At 43.6% G+C, this 23506-nt stretch overlaps 1 protein-coding gene across 1 annotated transcript in view; it reads left to right on the forward strand.

Annotated features, from left to right (window-relative positions):
• The window catches only part of LOC139556571 (kinesin-like protein KIF26B), a 36658-nt gene extending 16249 nt beyond the window's left edge, over positions 1 to 20409 (forward strand). Inside the window, exons 9-15 of the mRNA XM_071370691.1 lie at positions 3789 to 3987; positions 4559 to 4715; positions 4902 to 5061; positions 5806 to 9247; positions 16251 to 16420; positions 17925 to 18075; positions 18432 to 20409. Of these exons, the coding sequence (XP_071226792.1) occupies positions 3789 to 3987; positions 4559 to 4715; positions 4902 to 5061; positions 5806 to 9247; positions 16251 to 16420; positions 17925 to 18075; positions 18432 to 18631 (4479 nt within the window). The 3' untranslated portion in view covers positions 18632 to 20409. The remainder of the gene's footprint in view (positions 1 to 3788; positions 3988 to 4558; positions 4716 to 4901; positions 5062 to 5805; positions 9248 to 16250; positions 16421 to 17924; positions 18076 to 18431) is intronic.
• Positions 20410 to 23506: the final 3097 nt, after the last annotated feature.

Genomic DNA, 23506 nt, shown 5'->3' on the forward strand with positions numbered 1-23506 from the left:
TGACTTATTCCACATTTTGTTGTGTTACAGTCTGAATTCAAAATGGATTAAACTGATCTCTTTCTCACCCATCTACACACAGTACCCCATAATGACAAAGTGAAAACATGTTTTTAAAAATGTTAGACATTTATTTAAAATGTACTTAAAATGAAACATGGAAATATCTAATTTATATAAGTATTCACACCCCTGTGTCAATACATGTCAGAATAACTTTTGGCAGCAATTACAGATGTGAGTCTTTCTGGGTAAGTCTTTAAGAGCTTTGTACATCTGGATTGTACAATATTTGCACATTGTTCTTTTAAAATTTCTCAAAGCTTTGACAAGTAAGTTGTTGATCATTTCTCAACAGCCATTTTCATTGTCTTGCCATAGATTTTCAAGCCAATTAAAGTCAAACCTATAACTAGGCCACTCAGGAACATTCAATGTCGTCTTGGTAAGCAACTCCAGTGTATATTTGGCCTTGTGTTTTAGGTTATTTTCCTGCTAAAAGGTGAATGTTTCCCAGTGTCTGTTGGAAAGCAGACTGAACCAGGTTTTTCTGTGCTTAGCTCTATTCCGTTTATTTTTATCCCCAAAAATTGCCGATGACAAGCATACCCATAACATGATGCAGCCACCACCATGCTTGAAATTATGAAGAGTGTTGGATTTGCCCCAAATATAACGCTTTATATTCAGGAAATTAAGTTAAAAAAAAAGATTTTTTTGTTGCAGTTCTACTTTAGTGCCTTATTGCAAACAGGATGCATGTTTTGGAATAGTTTTATTCTGTACAGGCTTCCTTCTTTTCACACTGTCATTTAGGTTAGTATTGTGGAGTAACTACAATGTTGTTGATCCATTCTTAGTTTTCTCCTATCACAGCCATTAAACTCTGTAACTGTTTTAAAGTCACCATTCGCCTCATACGAATGGTGGCTATTTTAGCATGCAAATCTTGGTGGGGCAAACTAATGGAATGCGTGCCAGCAAAGCCACAACACAACGCTAAACAATACTTTAATTGCACTATAACAGTAACAACCGGTGCCCACAAACTGTTAGGAACTACATAAAGCTGTCCCAACAGCAGAGTCCCAACAGCAGTCCCAAAACCTTTCCACTGCTACACCTGGTTATCAGCGGAGCCTTTTCTGGCAGCGAAGCAGCCCTTTAAAAATTCAGAATTCAGAACATGGGCCGTTCTTACAGTGTTTTCCCTGTACACCAAGTCAGAACCATAGGATAAATGAAGGGGGCATATAAGCAGACAATGAAAGCTCTTACAATAGTCATTGATTACATTTCTCTAAAACAGGTTATAGGCTACATGTGCACCACCAAGTCAGAATAGTAGGCAAAATTAAGAGGGGAAAATAAACCAAATGATCAGGGTGAGACACATGGGCTACTAACAGTTTACTACACAACATACACTTAGCTACAGTATACATATCTCTCTGGCATATTACATAATTTATGCAGCAGCATACAATACATTTTTGGACACCTTGTTGTGCTGTGCTGACTTGAACAGGAAGGTGGCTCGGCGGTCCTTCGTGATAAAACTTTGTCATCAAAGTCTGGTATTTTCTGGATTTATGGTGCTTTAAAGACAACTGGGAACTCTGAAAAAAACAAGGTTGAAATATGATGACATCAGTGATCTTCAGGTCGGAGCTCTAGAAAGAGGCCAGAGTTCCTGATTTACAATTCCGAGTTGGATGACCGTTTAAAACGTATTTTCCCAGTCTCAGCTCGTTTTTTCCCAAGTTCCCAGTTGTCTTGAACTCACTGAAGTCAGATTTCACAGGTCTGAGTTAACAGTTGTTTTGAGCACGGCAACAATCTTTCTGCATTGACAGCATGGCCATTGTTAAATGTTTATCATTAAAGCTTGGCAAAGAGACCCTTAAACACAGACTTGGACCACACAGCCACTCCACTGAATAGCAGGCTAGTGATTGCTTTGCAATACTTGCAGTTAGCCACTAATTCTTTCCAAACCACTCATTGTTGAATTTGAGATTTCCAACTTGTTGTTGTCCAATGAGCACCGATACATTTTATCTATAATTTCTCTTCACTATTTCTCTTCATATGACAAGGATTAAAAAGGATTTGCCAGTAGATTGTCGACTTGATTCATGATGATGACCGCTAGCTAAGACTTTGAAAGTAAGATGTTGACATCAGTCCAATCAAAGCTACCTTGAGCCTTCTTGGATGGGCACTTCTAATGTAACTCTATGGCAGCACCCAAGGGACTTGAATTTTCGAGCTTTACCCTTTGATTTGGCGGTGACGTAGCGCCCTTATGAGTGACAGAACACTGAGCCAATGTATAAATTATTTATTTAAGCTAAATATTGGGAGCTCTGCCCTGAATGATAGGTCGCCACTGGCCTCATGGTGATATCCCTGAGCGGTATCCTTCCTCTCCAGCAACTTAGTTATGAAGGACGCCTGTTACTTTGTAGTGACTGGGTGTATTGATACACCATCCAAAGTATAATTAATAACTTGACCATGCTCAAGGGGATATTCAACATCTGCTTTTTAAACGTTTACCCATCTACCAATAGGTGCCCTTCTTTTTTTACCAGGTAAGTTGACTGAAAACTCATTCACAGCCTGGGGAGTAGTTACAGGGGAGAGGAATGAGCCAATTGTAAACTGGGAATGATTAGGTGACAGTATGAGGGCCAGATTAGGAATTTAGGTAGGACATCAGGGTTAACACCCCGACTCTTACGATAAGTCTCGTGGGATTGTTAGTGACCACAGAGAGTCAGGACACCTATTTAACATCCCATCCAAAAGACAGAATCCTACACAAGGTAATGTCCCCAATCACTGCCCTGGGATATTTATTTATTAGACCAGAGGAAAGAGTGGCTTCTACTGGCCCTCTAACACCACTTCCAGCAGCATCTGGTCTCCCATCCAGGGACTGACCAGGACCAACGCTGCTTAGCTTCAGAGGTAAGCCAGCAGGAGGAAGGAGGGTGGTGTGCTGCTGGCTCTTCATGAGGCATTGGAAAACCTCCCTGGTCTTTGTGGTTGAATCTGTGTTTGAAATTCACTGCTCGACTGAGGGACCTTACAGATAATTGTATTTGTGGGGTACAGAGATGAGGTAGTCATTCAAAAACCTTGTGAAACACTATTATTGCACACAGAGTGAGTCCATGCAACTTATTATGTGACTTGTTAAGCAAATTTTTACTCCTGAACTTATTTAGCCTTGCCATAACAAAGGGGTTGAATACTTATTGACTCAAGACATTTCAGCCTTTAATTTTTAATACATTTGTAAAAATGTCAAAAAACGATTTCTCGATTTCTTCCACTTTGACATTAAGGGGTATTGTGTGTAGGCAGTGACACAAAATAGCAATTTAATCCATTTTAAATTCAGACTGTAACACAACAAAATGTGGCAAAAGTCAAGGGGTGTTAATACTTTCTGAAGGCACTGTATATAATTACTTTGTTTTGTTTGGTACTACCACAGTCAGAAAACACGAGTTAATTCCTTATTCAGATGCATTGTCAGAAGAGCCAGGGAGTGGGACTTAATTTAATTACAGTACATAATCCCAGTTACAAAATTACATTGGCATTGTCACACAGTCATATTATATTCATGCCTTGCTGTCCCGGAGTCCCCCTTTCCCCCTCTGTGCCATTGTACCTCTACCCCCCCTTTCTCCCTCTCTACATACATTATCTATGTTCTGTCATGAAAATAAAATATAATATAAAGTAAAACATGCTCTCTTCCTCTAATGCAGCTTCGGCACCACAGTGTGGTATCTGCCCCCAACGCCGAGAGAGCTGCCTTCCTGCTGGATGCAGCCATCGCATCGCGCCACCGTGCCGGCCGCCCGATGAGTGGAGCTCGCAGTGACATCACACCATCGTCCTCCTCCAGCTCCCATATGTTTTTTACTCTGCACGTCCAACAGCAGCTCACAGAGGGCAGCGGCAAAGGTTGCTATTTCTGTACATTGTAGAAAAGATAACTCTGGCATGCTATTCCGTATATAGATCAGATAGACATGTCTATGGGCCCTATATCTACGGTATGTAGGAAATAAGGTTATTACCTATGCACATTGCTTCTTGTGTCCACATTTCAGTCAGAGTACTTTGTCAAGACACTGACAGTAAAAATGTCTGTACGCTCTTTATTTTTGTTCGTATATTTTTCCTTCTTCTTATTGGTCAGTGACCTGTACGTAGCTTGCACTGTATGTGTCACCGTACGGACTCGTGAGTAAGCTATCAAGTTAATATCTGGAGACTTCATTTGCATACGGCTGACTGAATAAACTGTACCTAATTTGTTTTCTAAGAATACTTGGAATACCTTGGATTTATTTTGTATTATTTTCTTTGCTCTATTATCAACTATTCTCTCTGGTGATCTGTTTCCCCCCCCTTCATTTCCTCTAGTGAATTATCTCCTCTCCTCTCCTCTCCTCTCCTCCCCTCCCCTCCCCTCCCCTCCTCTTCCCTCTCCCTCTCCCTCTCCCTCTCCCTCTCCCTCTCCCTCTCCCAGTACCAGGGGGTCATAGCAGGTTGATCATGATAGACCTGGCTAACAGTATAAAGGGGTCCAGTAGAACCAGTGACAGCAGAGCTGGACGTCCTGAGTCTGAACTGGGCAGTGTTGTACTGGCCCTACTCAACAATGGAAACAAAAACATCCCCAACAGGTTAGATACTGGAGACTTTCAATTTAATTTGATTGCATTGCAATGGAACAGAAGGAAACAATTGATTCAAGCAGTAGATCATGAAATTGAGTCTTTAATACTGGTATGTAATATAATTGTATTGAAGTGTTATGTATAATGCATGACGGTGATGATGAGGATGGTTGTATTTTGTGCTCACCACAGAGATAGTAAAGTGACCATGCTGCTACAGGAGTCTCTGGGTAATATTAACTGTCATACGACCGTGCTGGCCCATGTGACTGACTCACCAGAACACTACCCAGAGACACTCTCCACTGTCCAAATTGCCTCGCGCATTCGCAGGACACAGGAGAAGGCAAACGTATGTCTACTGAATTATAGATTACTTACCATTACATTCCTCTAACACCACTTCCAGCAGCATCTGGTCTCCCATCCAGGGACTGACCAGGACCAACGCTGCTTAGCTTCAGAGGTAAGCCAGCAGGAGGAAGGAGGGTGGTGTGCTGCTGGCTCTCCATGAGGCATTGGAAAACCTCCCTGGTCTTTGTGGTTGAATCTGTGTTTGAAATTCACTGCTCGACTGAGGGACCTTACAGATAATTGTATTTGTGGGGTACAGAGATGAGGTAGTCATTCAAAAACCTTGTGAAACACTATTATTGCACACAGAGTGAGTCCATGCAACGTATTATGTGACTTGTTAAGCAAATGTTTACTCTGGAACTTATTTAGGCTTGCCATAACAAAGGGGTTGAATACTTATTGACTCAAGACATTTCAGCCTTTAATTTTTAATACATTTGTAAAAATGTCAAAAAACTATTTCTTTTTTTCCCACTTTGACATTAAGGGGTATTGTGTGTAGGCAGTGACACAAAATAGCAATGTAATCCATTTTAAATTCAGACTGTAACACAACAAAATGTGGCAAAAGTGCTGAGAATGTGCCAAGAATGTTGTTAAAAGTGTTATTAAATGAACCTTGGGTGGCCTAACTATTAGTAAACAATTTAAGCAGTTTAGTAGCATTTTTCTTATCACTAACTTTGACCTCTCTCTCTCTCTCTCTCTCGCTCTCTCTCTCTGTCGCTCTCTCTCTCAGCATTCAACATCCTGCTCTCCCAGTGGTAGAAGCCTGAGTAGAGAGAGGAGTGGAGGGAGTAGTCCCTTCTCTCTCAGAGCATTTCACTCTACCAATGCTGTGGACTATGACCTCAGTGACCTGCCCCAGCTCAGGCTCGGTGGTGACCTGCTGGATGACCACTCCAGCAGCGACCAGTCCTGTGACACGGTCATCCACATCAACCCCGATGGCTCGGTCCAGCAGCCCAGTGCGGAGCTGACTCAGCAGGGCCAGGACCAGCCGGAGTTTACCCCTATTATCCACTCTCTACACCAGAATAAGGCTGCAGCGGAATCGGAGGACGCTGAGCTTTCTGCTCTAAAGAAAGAGCTACTGCAGCACCTTCTAAACATCATGCCCAGACTGCAGGGAGAGAAGAAGAAGAATGAGAGCATCATCCAAGAACAACTTTCTCAGAATACAGCAGAAGTGGGCCAATGTGAGAGGAACTTAAGTCTTAAGTGTGACACGTTCGCAGAGCTGCAGGAGCGACTCGGGTGCATCGACGGCAGCGAAACAGTTACCAAGTCATCGTTAAAAGAACCTTCTGCCATGACTGAGTCCCCTCCAGTCCCCCAAGATGGCTCAGGCAGAACTGAGGCTGAGGAAAATACCTCCTTCTTGAAACTACTGAATATGAAGGTGAAGTGTTGTGAGCTTTCCATTGTGGGTGAGAAAGAGAGCCTGGTGACAGATGGCAGTCTTCCGGTCGACAGTTTTCAGAGAGAGGACTCTGGTCTGTATGACTGTGAGGAGGGAAGTGCAGCCAGCTCCAAAGAGGACCAACCAAACCCCTGTGGCTCTATCAGTATACATCCAGCCTGCCAGAACCAAGGCAACCCCCCTGAGTACAGCTTTCTGCCGCAGCACAGTGACATCTACACTCAGATCAGCCCTGTGCCAAGCTCTCATCCTCCTCTGTCTCTTCTTCCCCTGTCTCTGGAGCCAGCTGGATACCCAGGGATGTCTGGCTTGCTGCAACACCAGACCAGGACCTCTCCGGCGGGCAAGAGCACTCCGATATCCCCCTCTCTCTCTCCATCCCTCCTCTCCCCCTCGTCCTCCACCACCTCCTCCTTGGCTACCAGTGTTCTCCTAGGAGAGATAATCCTTCCCCAGCTTTCCAAGTTGCCTACTATAGAGTCGGACCTGAAGGAGATGAAGGCCACCATCACGGTGATGGTCCAGCAGCCGTTGGACCAGACGGGTCAGGATGAGCTGGTGTTCACCATGGTGGAGGAGGTGACCATCAGCAGGGCGCTGGAGAGAGGAGGCCGGGCAGGGAACATCATCAGGATCAGGGATGCCCACTCCTCCTCTGGCCAGGCTTCTTCAGGGTCTGTACTGGGTTCCCTTCCCATCAGGATTATCAGTAACATTAGTGAAGATTCTACAGGTTCCACTATCAAGGCCATGGACCCTGCTACTACCACTAAGACCATGGCTGTGGAAGTCAACACCAAACCCAAAGCCATGTCTTCTCTCTCCAGGATGGAGAACCGGGTCTTGCCCTCCTTTATAAACCCCTCGCTCGCTGACCTCAGTAGGAGTAGTGATGCGGAGGGGTCTCGTCATCGCCGAGGGGTTTCTAACACCCGTTTCACGCGAGCGGATGCTTATGCTGAACCCGAGAAGAAAGATCATCTGAAAGGTTCAGGAAGTAAAACGGCGATGGAGACAGAAGGTGCGTTCTATATTACTGAGAGGAATCACGAGAAGAATACCAACGAGAGCGTTTTGATGCCTTTCCCAGGTCAAACTAATAGTATTGCATCATGTGACACACATGCCTGGGGGGAGACCGGTTGCTATGAGATGATGTCATTAGAGAATAGGGCCAGAGGGAAGAGTGGTAACCAAGCAGAAAGGAGCTATCCCAGAGGAGGGGAGTTCACCACCTGTTCCCTAACCTGTTATGACCGGGTCTTACCTGTTCCATCTTCCCTAATTACTCCAAAGACACCAGGGGACAGTAGTGAAAGGAGCAGGAATACACCAGAGAACTGTATCCCTGGTTACCTTGCAGCTACCCACCACAGAACAGCCAGTCTACCAAGAGGCTGGCATAATATTAACAAGCAGGAGAGCTATGTAATGAGCGAGGAGTATAAAGATAAAGCCCCAGACTTTACATCATCCACCCCTGGTAGTCCCTGGGTGACCCTGGAGAAGAGGCCATCCTCAGCCAGGCAGGGGATCTTCTCCTGTGCCAGGGAGAGCCTCCCTCTCCCCTTCTCACCAGCTCGGAAGTACAGCCAGGAGCAGCAGCAGAGGCAGAGAACTAGTAACAGTCCTCTCAGCACAGCCAGTAGTTCACCGTTGGAGCCCATGCCATCCGCTTGGAGTGTTAGACATGATAGCGGTAAGCTGGAATCTCCCATAGAGGAAAGCAGTAGGCTCTTCAGTGCTAAACTAGAGCAGTTGGCTAGCAGGACCAACTCTTTAGGTAGAATACCACTGGATTTCCACACTCTGGACCGAGGCAGTAGCCAATCCTCTGTGAGCTCCATGGGGAGCTCCAAGGGCTCCAAAGGGAGTTGGGAAGGGGAGTCCAGCCAACCCACCCTACCCCGGGCCAGCAGGAGCCCCAGGAGGGCCACTAGGTACATTCCCTTGACTGACAAAAACACCCCCTACACAGCCCATTCTCCCAAAACCAACAGGTCAACCTTTATAACTGAGCCCAACACCACCACCTCCACAGCCCTCCAGTCTCCTAGAACCAGCCGATCTAAGCTCTCCGCGGTGGGGAAACTGATGATGACCAGCCCTAAGGTCCGCCAGATATCCATCCCCAGTACCAAGAACCTTAGCTTCTCTCCCAAGGCGTTCCGTCAGTCCATCAACAGGAGCGCCAGTCTGTCCCCTGATGGGAAGAGCCCTGAGCATGGTCCACCCTGGTCCACCCAGTCTCTAAGCCGAAACCAGACCCCCTCGCCCCAGACCCTACCACCACGCCTCATAGCAAAGTCCCCCGTCCGGGTAATCAACGGGCGCATCTCAGAGCTCCTCCAGATCGGCAGAGAGCCCTACCCCTCTGGCGGGGCCTCCGGAGGACTAGTTCTAGACAAGATGGCAGCAGCGGCTGGAGCTGCCTGTAGATCCATGGGAGAGGTTCATCCTGTTCACGCTGTACCCTCACCCTATGCCAGGGTGACAGCGCCTCGCAGGCCCAACCACCTCAGCGGGCACGCCAGTGATGTCACTAGTGTGTTGAGCGGGGAGCTGCCCCCGGCCATGGGTAAGACAGCATTATTGACCAATAGGAACAGCGTGGTGAGCAGTGGCTATGAGAGCATGGTTAGGGACAGCGAAGCCACAGGGAGCATTACCTCCAACAGAGACTCTATCAGCGATAAGAGCTGTTCTATGATCAGTGTGGCCCGAAGTGAGAGGAACCCCAAAAGGAGGAGCAGCAACGGTAAGATCTGATCTGGGTAATTCCTTAATTGAATGCACAGCCAGCGAGCAAAACTGGACAAAACTGGTTGAAATTACCTGGTAATGACTGCATTTGAACCAGTTTTACCCGCTGGTCATATTGTAAGTCGCTGTAGTTACAAGTGTGTGATTCATGTTTCCTGCTTTGCATTTTGTGTTGTGTTAAAATAGCAGGAATGAGCTCTGCGGATTTGGTGAACAAGGTCTTCTGTGTTAACAACAATAAAAACACTGATGTGCAATGAAGTGAGGAACAGCTATTTGTGCAACGTGCATTTTCACAAATTGTAATGCGTTGTACAGTAATATTGGCTTTTTTATGTAATTCATTGGTATTGCACAGATTACTATTCATTGCATTTCCTGTCCTCTTATTTGCCTCCAAAGACTTTATCTAGGTCACATCTTTAATAAATGAGCCCAAGGAGAAAAGTGCTTGAATTGTCAAGTAAAAATAGTCTAGATATTAGTGGGGCTTGTATTTGTCTTGTCGTGGAAATTCTACACAGGGACACTCAAAGTCAATCTGAAATGAATAATTGTTTATTAACAGGGAGGTCTGGAGAAGAGTTAACTGGAGAATTTCCAACAAACTTGATGCACCATCAAATCAAATCAAATGTATTTATATAGCCCTTCTTACATCAGCTGATGTCACAAAGTGCTGTACAGAAACCCAGCCTAAAACCCCAAACAGCAAGCAATGCAGGTGTAGAAGCACGGTGGCTAGGAAAAAGTCCCTAGAAAGGCCCGAACCTAGAAAGAAATCTAGAGAGGAACCAGGCTATGAGGGGTGGCCAGTCCTCTTCTGGCTGTGCCGGGTGGAGATTATAACAGAACATGGCCAAGATGTTCAAATGTTCATAAATACCAGCAGGGTCAGATAATAATAATCACAGTGGTTGTCGAGTGTGCAACAAGTCAGCACCTCAAGAGTAAATGTCAGTTGGCTTTTCATAGCCGATCATTAAGAGTATCTCTACCGCTCCTGCTGTCTCTAGAGAGTTGAAAACAGCAGGTCTGGGACAGGTAGCACGTCCGGTGAACAGGTCAGAACAGTTGAAACTGGAGCAGCAGCACGGCCAGGTGGACTAGGGATAGCAAGGAGTCATCATGCCAGGTAGTCCTGAGGCATGGTCCTAGAGCTCAGGTCCTCCGAGAGAGAGAAAGAAAGAAAGAAAGAGAGAAAGAGAGAATTAGAGAGAACATACTTAAATTCACACAGGACACTGGATAAGACAGGAGAAGTACTCCAGATATAACAGACTGACCCTAGCCCCCCGACACATAAACTACTGCAGCATAAATACTGGAGGCTGAGACAGGAGGGGTCAGGAGACACTGTGGCCCCATCCGATGATACCCCCGGACAGGGCCAAACAGGCAGGATATAACCCCACCCACTTTGCCAAAGCACAGCCCCCACACCATTAGAGGGATATCTTCAACCACCACCTTACCATCCTGAGACAAGGCTGAGTATAGCCCACAAAGATCTCCGCCACGGCACAACCCAAGGGGGGGCGCCAACCCAGACAGGAAGATCACGTCAGTGACTCAACCCACTCAAGTGACGCACCCCTCCTAGGGATGGCATGGAAGAGCACCAGTAAGCCAGTGACTCAGCCCCTGTAATAGGGTTAGAGGCAGAGAATCCCAGTGGAGAGAGGGGAACTGGCCAGGCAGAGACAGCAAGGGCGGTTCGTTGCTCCAGAGCCTTTCTGTTCACCTTCACACTACTGGGCCAGACTACACTCAATCATATGACCTACTGAAGAGATGAGTCTTCAGTAAAGACTTAAAGGTTGAGACCGAGTCTCTCACATGGGTAGGCAGACCATTCCATAAAAATGGAGCTCTATAGGAGAAAGCCCTGCCTCCAGCTGTTTGCTTAGTAATTCTAGGGACAATTAGGAGGCCTGCGTCTTGTGACCAGAGCGTGCGTGTAGGTATGTACGGCAGGACCAAATCGTAAAGATAGGTAGGAGCAAGCCCATGTAATGCTTTGTGGGTTAGCAGTAAAACCTTGAAATCAACCCTTGCCTTAACAGGAAGCCAGTGTAGGGAGGCTAGCACTGGAGTAATATGATCAATTTTTTGGGGTTCTAGTCAGGATTCTAGCAGCCGTATTTAGCACTAACTAAAGTTCATTTAGTGCTTTATCCGGGTAGCCGGAAAGTAGAGCATTGCAGTAGTCTAACCTAGAAGTAACAAAAACATGGATAATTTTTTCTGCATCATTTTTGGACAGAAAGTTTCTGATTTTTGCAATGTTACGTAGATGGAAAAAAAGCTGTCCTTGAAACAGTCTTGATATGTTCGTCAAAAGAGAGATCAGGGTCCAGAGTAACGCCGAGGTCCTTCACAGTTTTATTTGAGACGACTGTACAACCATCAAGATTAATTGTCAGATTCAACAGAAGATCTCTTTGTTTCTTGGGACCTAGAACAAGCATCTCTGTTTTGTCCGATTTTAAAAGTAGAACGTTTGCAGCCATCCACTTCCTTATGTCTGAAACACAGGCTTCTAGCGAGGGCAATTTTGGGGCTTCACCATGTTTCATTGAAATGTACAGCTGTGTGTCATCCGCATAGCAGTGAAAGTTAACATTATGTTTTCGAATGACATCCCCAAGAGGTCAAATATATAGTGAAAACAATAGTGGTCCTAAAATGGAACCTTGAGGAACACCGAAATGTACAGCTGATTTGTCAGAGGACAAACCATTCACAGAGACAAACTGATATCTTTCCGACAGATCAGATCTAAACCAGGCCAGAACTTGTCCGTGTAGACCAATTTGGGTTTCCAATCTCTCCAAAAGAATGTGGTAATCGATGGTATCAAAAGCAGCACTAAGGTCTAGGAGCACGAGGACAGATGCAGAGCCTCGGTCTGACGCCATTAAAAGGTAATTTACCACCTTCACAAGTGCAGTCTCAGTGCTATGATGGGGTCTAAAACCAGACTGAAGCATTTCGTATACATTGTTTGTCTTCAGGAAGGCAGTCAGTTGCTGCGCAACAGTTTTTTCTAAAACAACTTTTTGAGAGGAATGGAAGATTCGATTTAGGCCGATAGTTTTTTATATTTTCTGGGTCATGGTTTGGCTTTTTCAAGAGAGGCTTTATTACTGCTACTTTTAGTGAGTTTGGTACACATCCGGTGGATAGAGAGCCGTTTATTATGTTCAACATAGGAGGGCCAAGCACAAGAAGCAGCTCTTTCAGTATTTTAGTTGGAATAGGGTCCAGTATGCAGCTTGAAGGTTTAGAGGCCATGATTATTTTCATCATTGTGTCAAGAGACTTAGTACTAAAACATTGAGTGTCTCTCTTGATCCTAGGTCCTGGCAGAGTTGTGCAGACTCAGGACAACTGAGCTTTGGAAGAATACGCAGATTTAAAGAGGAGTCCGTAATTTGCTTTCTAATGATCATGATCTTTTCCTCAAAGAAGTTCATGAATTTATTACTGCTGAAGTGAAAGCCATCCTCTCTTGGGGAATGCTGCTTTTTAGTTAGCTTTGCGACAGTATCAAAAAGACATTTCGGATTGTTCTTATTTTCCTCAATTAAGTTGGAAAAATAGGATGATCGAGCAGCAGTCTTCGATACTGCACGGTACTGTATTTCCAAGCTAGTCGGAAGACTTCCAGTTTGGTGTGGCGCCATTTCCGTTCTAATCTTCTGGAAGCTTGCTTCAGAGCTCGGGTATTTTCTGTATACCAGGGAGCTAGTTTCTTATGACAAATGTTTTTAGTTTTTAGGGGTGCAACTGCATCTAGGGTATTGCGCAAGGTTAAATTGAGTTCCTCAGTTAGGTGGTTAACTGATTTTTTGTCCTCTGACATCCTTGGGTAGGCAGAGGGAGTCTGGACGGGCATCAAGGAATCTCTGGGTTGTCTGAGAATTTATAGCACGACTTTTGATGCTCCTTGGTTGGGGTCTGAGCAGATTATTTGTTGCGATTACAAACGTAATAAAATGGTGGTCCGATAGTCCAGGATTATGAGGAAAAACATTAAGATCCACAACATTTATTCCATGGGACAAAACTAGGTCCAGAGTATGACTGTGACAGTGAGTAGGTCCAGAGACATGTTGGACAAAACCCACTGAGTCGATGATGGCTCCGAAAGCCTTTTGGAGTGGGTCTGTGGACTTTTCCATGTGAATATTAAAATCACCAAAAATTTGAATATTATCTGCTATGACGACAAGGTCTCATAGGAATTCAGGGAACTCAGTGAGGAATGCTGTATACGGCCCAGGAGGCCTGTAAACAGTAGCTATAAAAAGTGATTGAGTAAGCTGCATAGATTTCATGACTAGAAGCTCAAAAGACGAAAACATAGTTTTTTTTTTGTCATTTGAAATTTGCTATAGTAAATGTTAGCAACACCTCCGCCTTTGCGGGATTCATAATAATCATACTAAAGCTAAAATCTACAATCAAAGTAGTAAGTAAACAAAATCAACGCATAAAACCACAGACACTTCTGTCAGGAGCTCTGCCAGGGCAGTCCCGTTAGATCTCTTATGTACTGGTTACAGACAAGTTACATAGGTATAGTTCATAGGGTTGGTTCTGGCATGTGTCTGGCACCGTCTCCTATCTTAACTTATAGAACATACTCTGGGTGTTCTGCCAGATGGTCCTAAGGAGGGGATCATGTCGCCCACCCTTCATATCTTTACCAAGCACAGGCAGGAATTGAGGATTATTTATGACACTAAGACAAGATGAACATTTTCAAGGCTGTCTCTTCACAAGATAAAATGTTCCATCACATTCCATCCTCTTAATAATCATTACATTTTAAGGTAAGCATTAGATTTGATCTTCTATATCAAAATGCATCATTATAATAAATCAAAATAAAGGTTATACTTAAATTAACGGGAGTGAATCTAATTTCATTCATAATCATCATACTAAAGCTAAAATCTACAATCAAAGTAGTAAGTAAACAAAATCAACGCATAAATCCAAAGACACTTTCAAACCCTCCATTCTGGGTTGTACAATCCAACTTGCAAAACCATGGCTTAAGACCTTCGCTTCATACAGTTCCACATGCTTCATTACACAATTTCATTTATGGATTCTGGCAATAACATTTCAGCTGGAGCTTTTGTCGCGAGTGGCATGTTAATGACAGATCGGTATTTCAATGCATTTCTAGTCTAAAGTACTCAAAATTTCGCAGTGTTCAGACCTCCACAATCAACCTGATACCCCAAATAAACCCTTTTGGGTAAGCCTAAATCAATTACTGGCATGGTTGACCACCCCCCTCCCTCCCGGCACTCTCGGTCTAGCATTTGGCTGGCCCTTGATAATGTCCCCGATTTCTCTCACCTGAAGCCGCCCTTGATAATGTCTCGATTTCTCTCACCTGAGCCGCCACTGTCCTTTAGAATAACACGTGTCTAACGATAGTCTACGTGGTCTGAGAACCACTGATAATAGCACAATGTGTTATTTAGAGTCGTTGAACATGCATATGAGTGGTGTGGATGTCTGTAGGCATTTATGTTGATCTGTATTGAATAGGGAATCTGTGCATGTTAGAGATATGAAAGGAGAAAGTACTATTCATGAACATCCTGTTAAATAGAACAACTGGTGTAAATATCTAAACATCTGTATGATTAGAAGACTAGTCTAAAGGAGGAATTGGTGAAGAAAAGTATAATGGATTACTAGAGATAAAGTAACATATGAAGAATTTAACGGGTTACTAGATATTTGATAAAGTAACAATGGAGAAAAATAATAATAATATACGACTTGCACACCCACACGTAGACGTACGTAAGTGGTGTAAAAACTATTCAGAGAAATATTCAGTGGTCCCTTTATGGATCATTTGATTAAGATAAGGTTAAAGCACTGTATGACTGTCTAAAGGGTCTGAGAAATAAAGTCTCAGACAAAGATTGCCGTATATCCACTTTTGGTAAAGGTACGAGACTTGACTTATCCCTAAACAATAAAACTATAAATAGAACCAATGAATGTTGAACATGATTTTCTGTTAACTAAACTTAAGGCTACAAATCCAATAATATTTCTTAATATCCAAATTTCAATCTTGTTATTATCCCAGTTTCAATCAGCTTAATACTTTCCACACTCACAAAACTTTCACATCTACATTCACACAACTCACATCCACATTCACTTCGTGCTATTACTTGACTTAGGACTGGGGGTACCTTCCTCCATTTTGATGTTTAGTTTAATTGGTTTTATTATAATTCTTTCCTAATTTATACAAATTCATTTAAATTGACTTACTTAAATCAGGTGCTGAGTCCCTTAATTGTTTGCAGATGATGTGTCTCCTCCTGGGCAGCTCACAGTAAGGGTCTGGGCGGGTCTCATCCTCTTTTGGTCAGACGAGAATTTCCCTTGCGCTTCATAAAGGCGGAATCAATCATTCTGTTCGTTGACGCCAAATTGTCATGGAAATTCTACACAGCGACACTCAAAGTCAATCTTAAATGAATCATTGTTTATTAATAGTTAACTGGAGAGGTTCCAACAAACTTGATGCACCATAGTGAACGTCTCTCTGTAGCTCTGCCGGGGCAGTCCCGTTAGACACGTTACATAGGCATAGCTCATAGGGTTGGTGCCGGCATGTGTCTGGCACCGTCTCCTATCTTAACTTATAGAATATATTCTGGGCATTCTGCCAGATGATCCTAAGGAGGGGGTCATGTTGCCCCCCCATCATATCTTTACCAAGCACAGGCAGGAACCAAGGATTATTGATGACTAAAACAAGATTAACATTTTCAAGGCTGTCTCTTCACAAGACAAAATATTACATTACAGTCTCATGCCTTCCCTGGCTCTGAATTACTCCACTCTACTCTACACTACACTACTCTACACTAATCTACTCTACACTACTCTATACTACTCTACACTACACTGCTCTATCTTATTCCATTTCATCTGACCTGTAGGTTCACACCCGCGGCATCTGTCCAATGACACGTGCCAATCTCTGAGGAGGTCTGCCAGTGGGCCCAGGTCTCGCTGGGTAGACAGGGGCATCTCAGAGGCCTACGAGATCAAGGTCTATGAGATAGATGACGTGGAGAGGCTGCAGAGGAGAGGAGGAGCAGGCAAACAGGTGAGGGGACAAGATGTCAGTGGGTGTTTTAGGATAGGCTTGGATACATGTTTAGTTTAGTTCATCAGGAGAAATCAGGGCTATTCTTGAGTTTGTGTACAAACACATAAATAGCCAAACACAACTCAAGAACTATGGCAAACTTACAATGCAAGCGTACAATGCATTGCATGTATAAAGTCCATGTGCATTACATACACACATACACTACATTACCAAAAGTATGTGGACAACTGCTCGTCGAACATCTCATTCCAAAATCATGGGCATTAATATGGAGTTGGTCCCCCCATTGCTGCTATAACAGCCTCTACTCTTCTGGGAAGGCTTTCCACTAGATGTTGGAACATTGCTGCGGGTACTTGCTTCCATTCAACCACAAGAGCATTAGTGAGGTCGGGCACAGTCTGTGTTCCAATTCATCCCAAAGGTGTTCAATGGAGTTGAGGTCATGGCTCTGTAGTGCAGTCAAGTTCTTGCACAGTGATCTTGACAAACCATTTCTGTATGGATCTTGCTTTGTGCACGGGGGCATTGTCATGCTGAAACAGGAAAGGGCCTTCCCCAAACAGTTGCCACAAAGTTGGAAGCACAGTATTGTCTAGAATGTCATTGTATGCTGAAGCGTTAAGATTTCCCTTCACTAGAACTAAGGGGCCTATTCCGAAACATGAAAAACAGCCCCAGACCATTATTCCTCCACCAAACTTTACAGTTGGCACTATGCAGATTGGCAGATGGTGGAGCGTGATTCATCACTCCAGAGAACTTGTTTCCACTGCTCCAGAGTCCAATGGTGGTGAGCTTTACACCACTCCAGCCGAAGCTTGGCGTTGTGCATTGTGATCCTAGGCCTGTGTGTGGCTGCTTGGCCATGGAAACCCATTTAATGAAGCTCCCAACAAACAGTTATTGTTATGATGTTGCTTCCAGAGAGTAGTGTTGCAAACAAGGACAGACAATTTTTTACACGCTACACACGCTACGCACTCGGCTGTCCCGTTTTGTGAGCTTGTGTGGCCTACCACTTTACGTCTGAGCCGTTGTTGCTCCTAGACGTTTCTACTTTACAATAACAGGGCAGAAATTGACTTGTTGGAAAGGTGGCATCCTATGATGGTGCCACTTCGAAAGTCACTGAGCTCTTCAGTACGAGCCATTCTACTGCCAATGTTTGTCTATGAAGATTGCATGGCTGTGTGCTCGATTTAAAAAAAAATGTTGTATATACTTTTGTATTTGAATACAATACATATTCACTATGCACTAACCTTTGAAAATTGACTATTTTCCGATCTCTAAGGTATAGTCAGAGGATACGTCCCAAATGGCACCCTATTCCCATAGGGCATTGGTCAAAAGCATTACGATATTTAGGGAATAGAGTGCCATTTGGTATTTGCATCCATAATATGAGGCTCGGGTGTTCTGAAGAGGCTCTTCTCTGTGTAAACGAATGTGTAGCTGAAGCTCTCCTTGTCCTTGGCTGTGTTGTTGTTAACAGGGAATAGTCTGCTTCAGTGCCAAACTCAAGTTCCTGGAGCACCGTCAGCAGAGGATCGAAGAGGTGAGAGCCAAGTACAACAGCCTGAAGAGAGAGCTGGTGCTGGCCAAACAGAATCTCATGCTGGAGCCAGGGAAATGGAACCAAGAGTGTGAGTGTTTTACTATAGAGTAATCAGTAATTCATTAACTAGTCAGTTTATTTCTCTAAGCAACTGGACTTACACTACAAGGTGTGAACAGTCATCTTTTCATTCTTAACCAATGCAATAGCAACCATTGCATGGAGTCTTGGTATTGCCATAGAACAGGTATAATAAGATCGTCTCTCTTCTTATATCATGTCCTTGTCTGGTGTATTTGTAAGGGTGTTATGTGGCTAATGTTGATCCTGAGAGGCCTCTGTAGTTCATGTTATATTAAGATGATGGCTAGCTAAAATAGCCAGTTTTTAATAATGCTAATTTGGTGGCCAGTCATCACTGATCACTGTGTTGTGTTTGTGTAGTTGACCTGTGGCAGACGTTTGAGGTTGACTCTCTGGAACACCTGGAAGCGTTAGAGGTGGTCACGGCAAGGCTGGAGAGCAAGGTCAACCTCTGCAAGGCCAACGTCATGATGGTCACGTGCTTCGACGTCGCCACCAAGCGCCGGCAAGCGCGGAGACGCCGCCGGACGGAACAGCAGCAAGGATTCATGGGAATTTAGTGTCATTTTGTTCCCATTGTTGTTAATAGATGTACAAAGAGAGAGATTTACAAAGAAAGAGAAAAAGAGATGTAGAGAGAGAGAGAGAAGGCCATTAATGGAATACCACCGTTTTTTTATGCTTATCTGAATTCCACTTGGAAAACATACACAGGTATTTGTATTTCAACTCCCTAAGAGTAGTGAGAAGTATCACTCAGTGTTGACTTCTCCTGAATAAGAGGGAGTGGAATCAACATCTCTGAATACCACAGAGCACTCTCACTCCGAAATGGTGTATGTTCTTCTGACACACGATACAGGTCAATATTCACCGTTACAGTGGGTATCAGAAGTATTCACCCCCTCAAATTTTTTTCCACATTTTGTTACATTGCAAAGTGGGATCGAAATGGATTGAATTGATTTTCACAAAATAATCCATAATGTTAAAGTGAAAAGAAAATACTGCAAATGTTTACAAATGAATACAAATGAAATAACTGGAATATAGTTGCATAAGTATTCACCCCCTTTGTTTAGGCAAGCCTAAATGAGTTCAGTAGTCAAATTTGGCACGGCAAATCACATAAGATACATGGACACACTATGTGCGAAAGAGGAATTGACATTGACGTTTTTAATGACTACCCCTTCCTCTGCACCAACTCAGTGGCCTCGCTATAGAAACAGAAGATAGGGTCCTGCCCTATGAGCTGTTTCGTCTCGCACAAGGTAAGGCTACTTACTACCCCTTCCTCTGTCCCCCATACATACAAGCATTTCGCTACACTCGCATTAACATCTGCTAACCATGTGTATGTGACAAATAAAATTTGATTTCATCTGTAAGGTCACTCAGTCAAGTATTGAATTTCAAGCACAGATTCAACTACAAAGTCCAGCAAGCTTTTCAAAAGCCTCGTAAAGAAGGGTAGTGATTGGTAGATGGGTAACAATAACAAATCAGACAATGAGTATCTCTTTAAGCATGGTCAAGTTAATAATTATGCTGTGGATTATATATTAAACCACGCAGACACATCAAAGATACAGTCGTCCTTCTGAACTGAGCTGCAGGACAGGAATGAAACTGCTCAATGATGTCACCATGAGGCCATTGGTGATTTTAAAGGAATACACTTTTTGGCCTAAATGCAAAGCCTTATGTTTGGGGCAAATCCAACACAACACATCACTGAGTAACTGCCTCCTTATTTTCAAGCACAGTGTTGGCTTCATCATGGTATCACCCGGGTATACTTGACATCGGGCAAAGACTAGGGAGTTTTTCAGGATAACATTTTGCTGTGTAGCCATGACCCCAACACCTCGACAGAGCTTGAATAATTTTGAAAAGAATAATGGGACAATATTGCACAATTCAGGTGTGTAAAGCTCTTAGAGACTAAGCCAAGCTGACTCACCTTTGTAATCACTGCCGAAGTTGTTTCTAATATGTATTTAGTCAGGGGGTGAATACTTATCTAACGTATATGAGTGTTACATTTTTAACACACACACACACACACACACACACACACACACACACACACACACACACACACACACACACACACACACACACACACACACACACACACACACACACACACACACACACACACACACACACACACTCCATGATGCCTGTTTTATGAATCCTATTTACAGTATCAGCATGTTGTATGCCAACTCTTTACAAGCTACGTCTTCATATTTCTCTGTACTTATTATGGTATTGCTATGTAGCCCCCTACTGTATCCTTTAACTTCAATGACAAAGGATAAACTGTCCTAAAGTGGTTGTGTACCCCTTGTGTTTTGTTCATTCATCCGAGTCTAATGACTTCGTGTGAGAGCTGGAGGCTTGGCTTGTGTTGTTATTAATGCCAACACAGAGTACACTGTTTTAAACAGTAGTTTAAGAAGGGTGACAAAACACTACCACAGAGAACAACAGTAACACTGAATCCCAAACGGAGCTCTAGCTCCTACCCCCTAGGCTAGCTTAGTCCAACATCGGTTTAACTGTAACAGTGGAGGCTGCTGAGGAGAGAACGTCTCATAATAATGGCCGGAACGGAGCAAATGGAATGGCATCAAACACCTGGAAACAATGTGTTTTCTGTATTTGATACCATTCCACTAATTCCGCTCCAGTCATTACCACAAGCCGGTCCTCCCTAATGAAGGTGCCTCCAACCTCCTGTGATCTGGAAGGAGTTGGCAAGACAACACAACCAGATCTGGGACCAGGCTCCCCCATGCACTCCGTCTGTCCCGTGGATCTGAAAAGACTGAATAGGTCCAATCAGTATGGCAAAAAATTCCACCTAGCCTATCAGAAGACGATGCAATTACCACATTGGTTAAACTGAGTGTATACGTTCCTTTCATATCTACAGGGTTTAACAGTCTATTTGAGTCAATTGCAAGATGTTAAGCTTAAGCCACATTATTGTTATATGTTGCAGCAGCTTAGCCCTTAGTGGATGTCGCTACAAATGTTTTCCAGTGGGAAGTTAACGAGGACGCGCAGTCAGCCGGAGTTCACTTCGAAAAGTCCAACTCATTACACACACACACTCCCTGGATCGCTCCCCATCCCAGCATTTCCCTCATTCTGCTCTACTTCACAGCCATTTAGGACTCATTACAAATCATCCCAAAGATAACAATGCAGATGTGACAAATCTTTTTTCATATTTAGAAAGGGCAGACAGGAAGAGGGAATTCAAAGGGTAAATACTACCAAGCTGTGGGTCTGCCCGTGTTTGACGTGTCACCACTTTGTCACAAAGCATTCTCAACGTATCTTTCTATGAACCCACTGTGCCTGTTGGATTTCAGACTTTAAATGACCAGTTATAGAAATATTGTCTACATATGCACAAAGGCTATACAAACATGGTCTCTTTTTTGCTTTCTCGAATAAGGCAGCTCCAAAATGCAGATGTTTCAGCCTAGCTCCTTGCTTTCTATGGTGGTGGGGCAGCCAGCGGAAAATACGGAGCGTAGGGGTTGGTAATGTTCTCTAGTTGTGCCTTGATTGGCTCAGTGTTCTCTCACTCGTGGGGACAATACGTCACCACAAAATCGACGAGGAGAGCTCTAAAATTCAAGCCCCTTGGGTGCTGCCATAGAGTTACATTAGACGTGCCCATTACAAGAAGGCTCAAGGTCATTGGCCACAGATAAAATGACGTCAAATCACATTATATCTTCCGTAGCTTTGATTGGACTGATCATGTCAACATCATACTTTCAAAATCTTAGCTAGCAAGCTAGACACTCAGTCATCGTCATGAATCACGTCGACAATCTACTGGCAAATATTTTTCTATCCTTTTCATATGAAGAGAAATTACAGATAAATTGTATCGGTACTCATCGGCCATTGGACATAAACATTACACAACAAGTTAGAAATCGCAGATTCAACCATGAGGGGTTTAGAAGGAATCAGTGTCTAACTGCAAGCGTTGCAAAGAAATCACTAGCCTGCTATTCAGTGGAGAGGGTGTGTGGTCCAAGTCTGGGTTTAATGGTCTCTTTCCCAAGCTTAAAAGGATAAACATTCAACACCATGGGCCAGAAAAGGATGAATACATTAGCCATGCTGTCAATCTAGCATGACTTCTGCCACATTCAAAACAACTGGAAACTCTGAACTGAGAAATCTCAGACTTCAGTGAGTTCAAGACAATTGGGAACTCGGAAAAGAACGAGCTCCGACTGGTCAAATACGTTTTGAACGGTCATCCAACTCGGAATTCCAAGTCGGGAACTCGGGCCTCTTTCTAGAGCTCCGACCTGAAGATCACTGACGTCATGATTCGACCTTGTTTTTTCAGAGTTCTCAGGTGTCTTGAAAGAACCATAAATCCAGAGAATGCCAGACTTTGATGACAAAGTTTTATGACAAAATATGCCCACAAGAAGGACCGCCGCACCACCTTCCTGTTCAAGTGAGCACAGCACAACAAGGTGAGTCTAAAAATGTCTTGTATGCTGCTGCATAAATTATGTAATATGCCAGAGAGATATGTATACTGTAGCTAAGAAAGTAATACTAAGTGTATGTATGTAAACTGTTAGTAGCCCATGTGCCTCACCCTAATAATTTGGTCCCTTTTCCCCCCTCATAACTTAGCCTACTGTTCTGACTTGGTTGTGCACATATAGCCTATAGCCTGTTTTAGAGAAATGTTATAATAAAATATTGTAATATTGTAGCTTTCATTGTCTGCTTATATGCCCCCTTTACTTATCCTACGTTCTGACTTGGTGTGCAGGGAGAATACTGTAAGAACGGCCAATGTTTTGAATTCTGTTGCTGTACGTTTCAATAGTGCTAAACAAATAGTTATACTGACTACATCAGTCTTAACTCGCTCATTAATGTCTTAATCAAACTTACGGATTGCCTCTTATCCGCTCATCGTTCCCTTATACCATATTTTGTATGTCTCAATTGTCAGCAGAAACCACATTTGTTTAAGCAAGTCAGCCATATCAGCTATGTTTAAAAAAAAAAAAGGCAGTAAATGAAGTTGAATGAACTATTTCGCTGCCAGACAAGGGTCTGCTGATAGCAAGGTGTAACAGTGGTAAGGATTCACCCCATGGTGCTGAAAAGAAAGCTCTGCTGTTGGGACAGATTTATGTAGGCCTTAACAGTATGTGGGTACTGTTTGTCACTGTTACAGTGAAATGAATGTATTGTTTAGTGTTGTGTTGTGTAGTGGCTTTGCTGGCATGCATAAAAATAATTGGGTGAGTTTGCCCCCACCAAGATGTACATGCTACATGCCACTGAGAAGAACACTGACTCAGATACAGTACCTTACTGACACACTAGTGCAACATCAAGTGTCAGATATTGAATAAGCT

The sequence above is a fragment of the Salvelinus alpinus genome, chromosome 27 (genome assembly GCF_045679555.1).
Source record: "Salvelinus alpinus chromosome 27, SLU_Salpinus.1, whole genome shotgun sequence".
Lineage (NCBI taxonomy): Eukaryota > Metazoa > Chordata > Actinopteri > Salmoniformes > Salmonidae > Salvelinus > Salvelinus alpinus.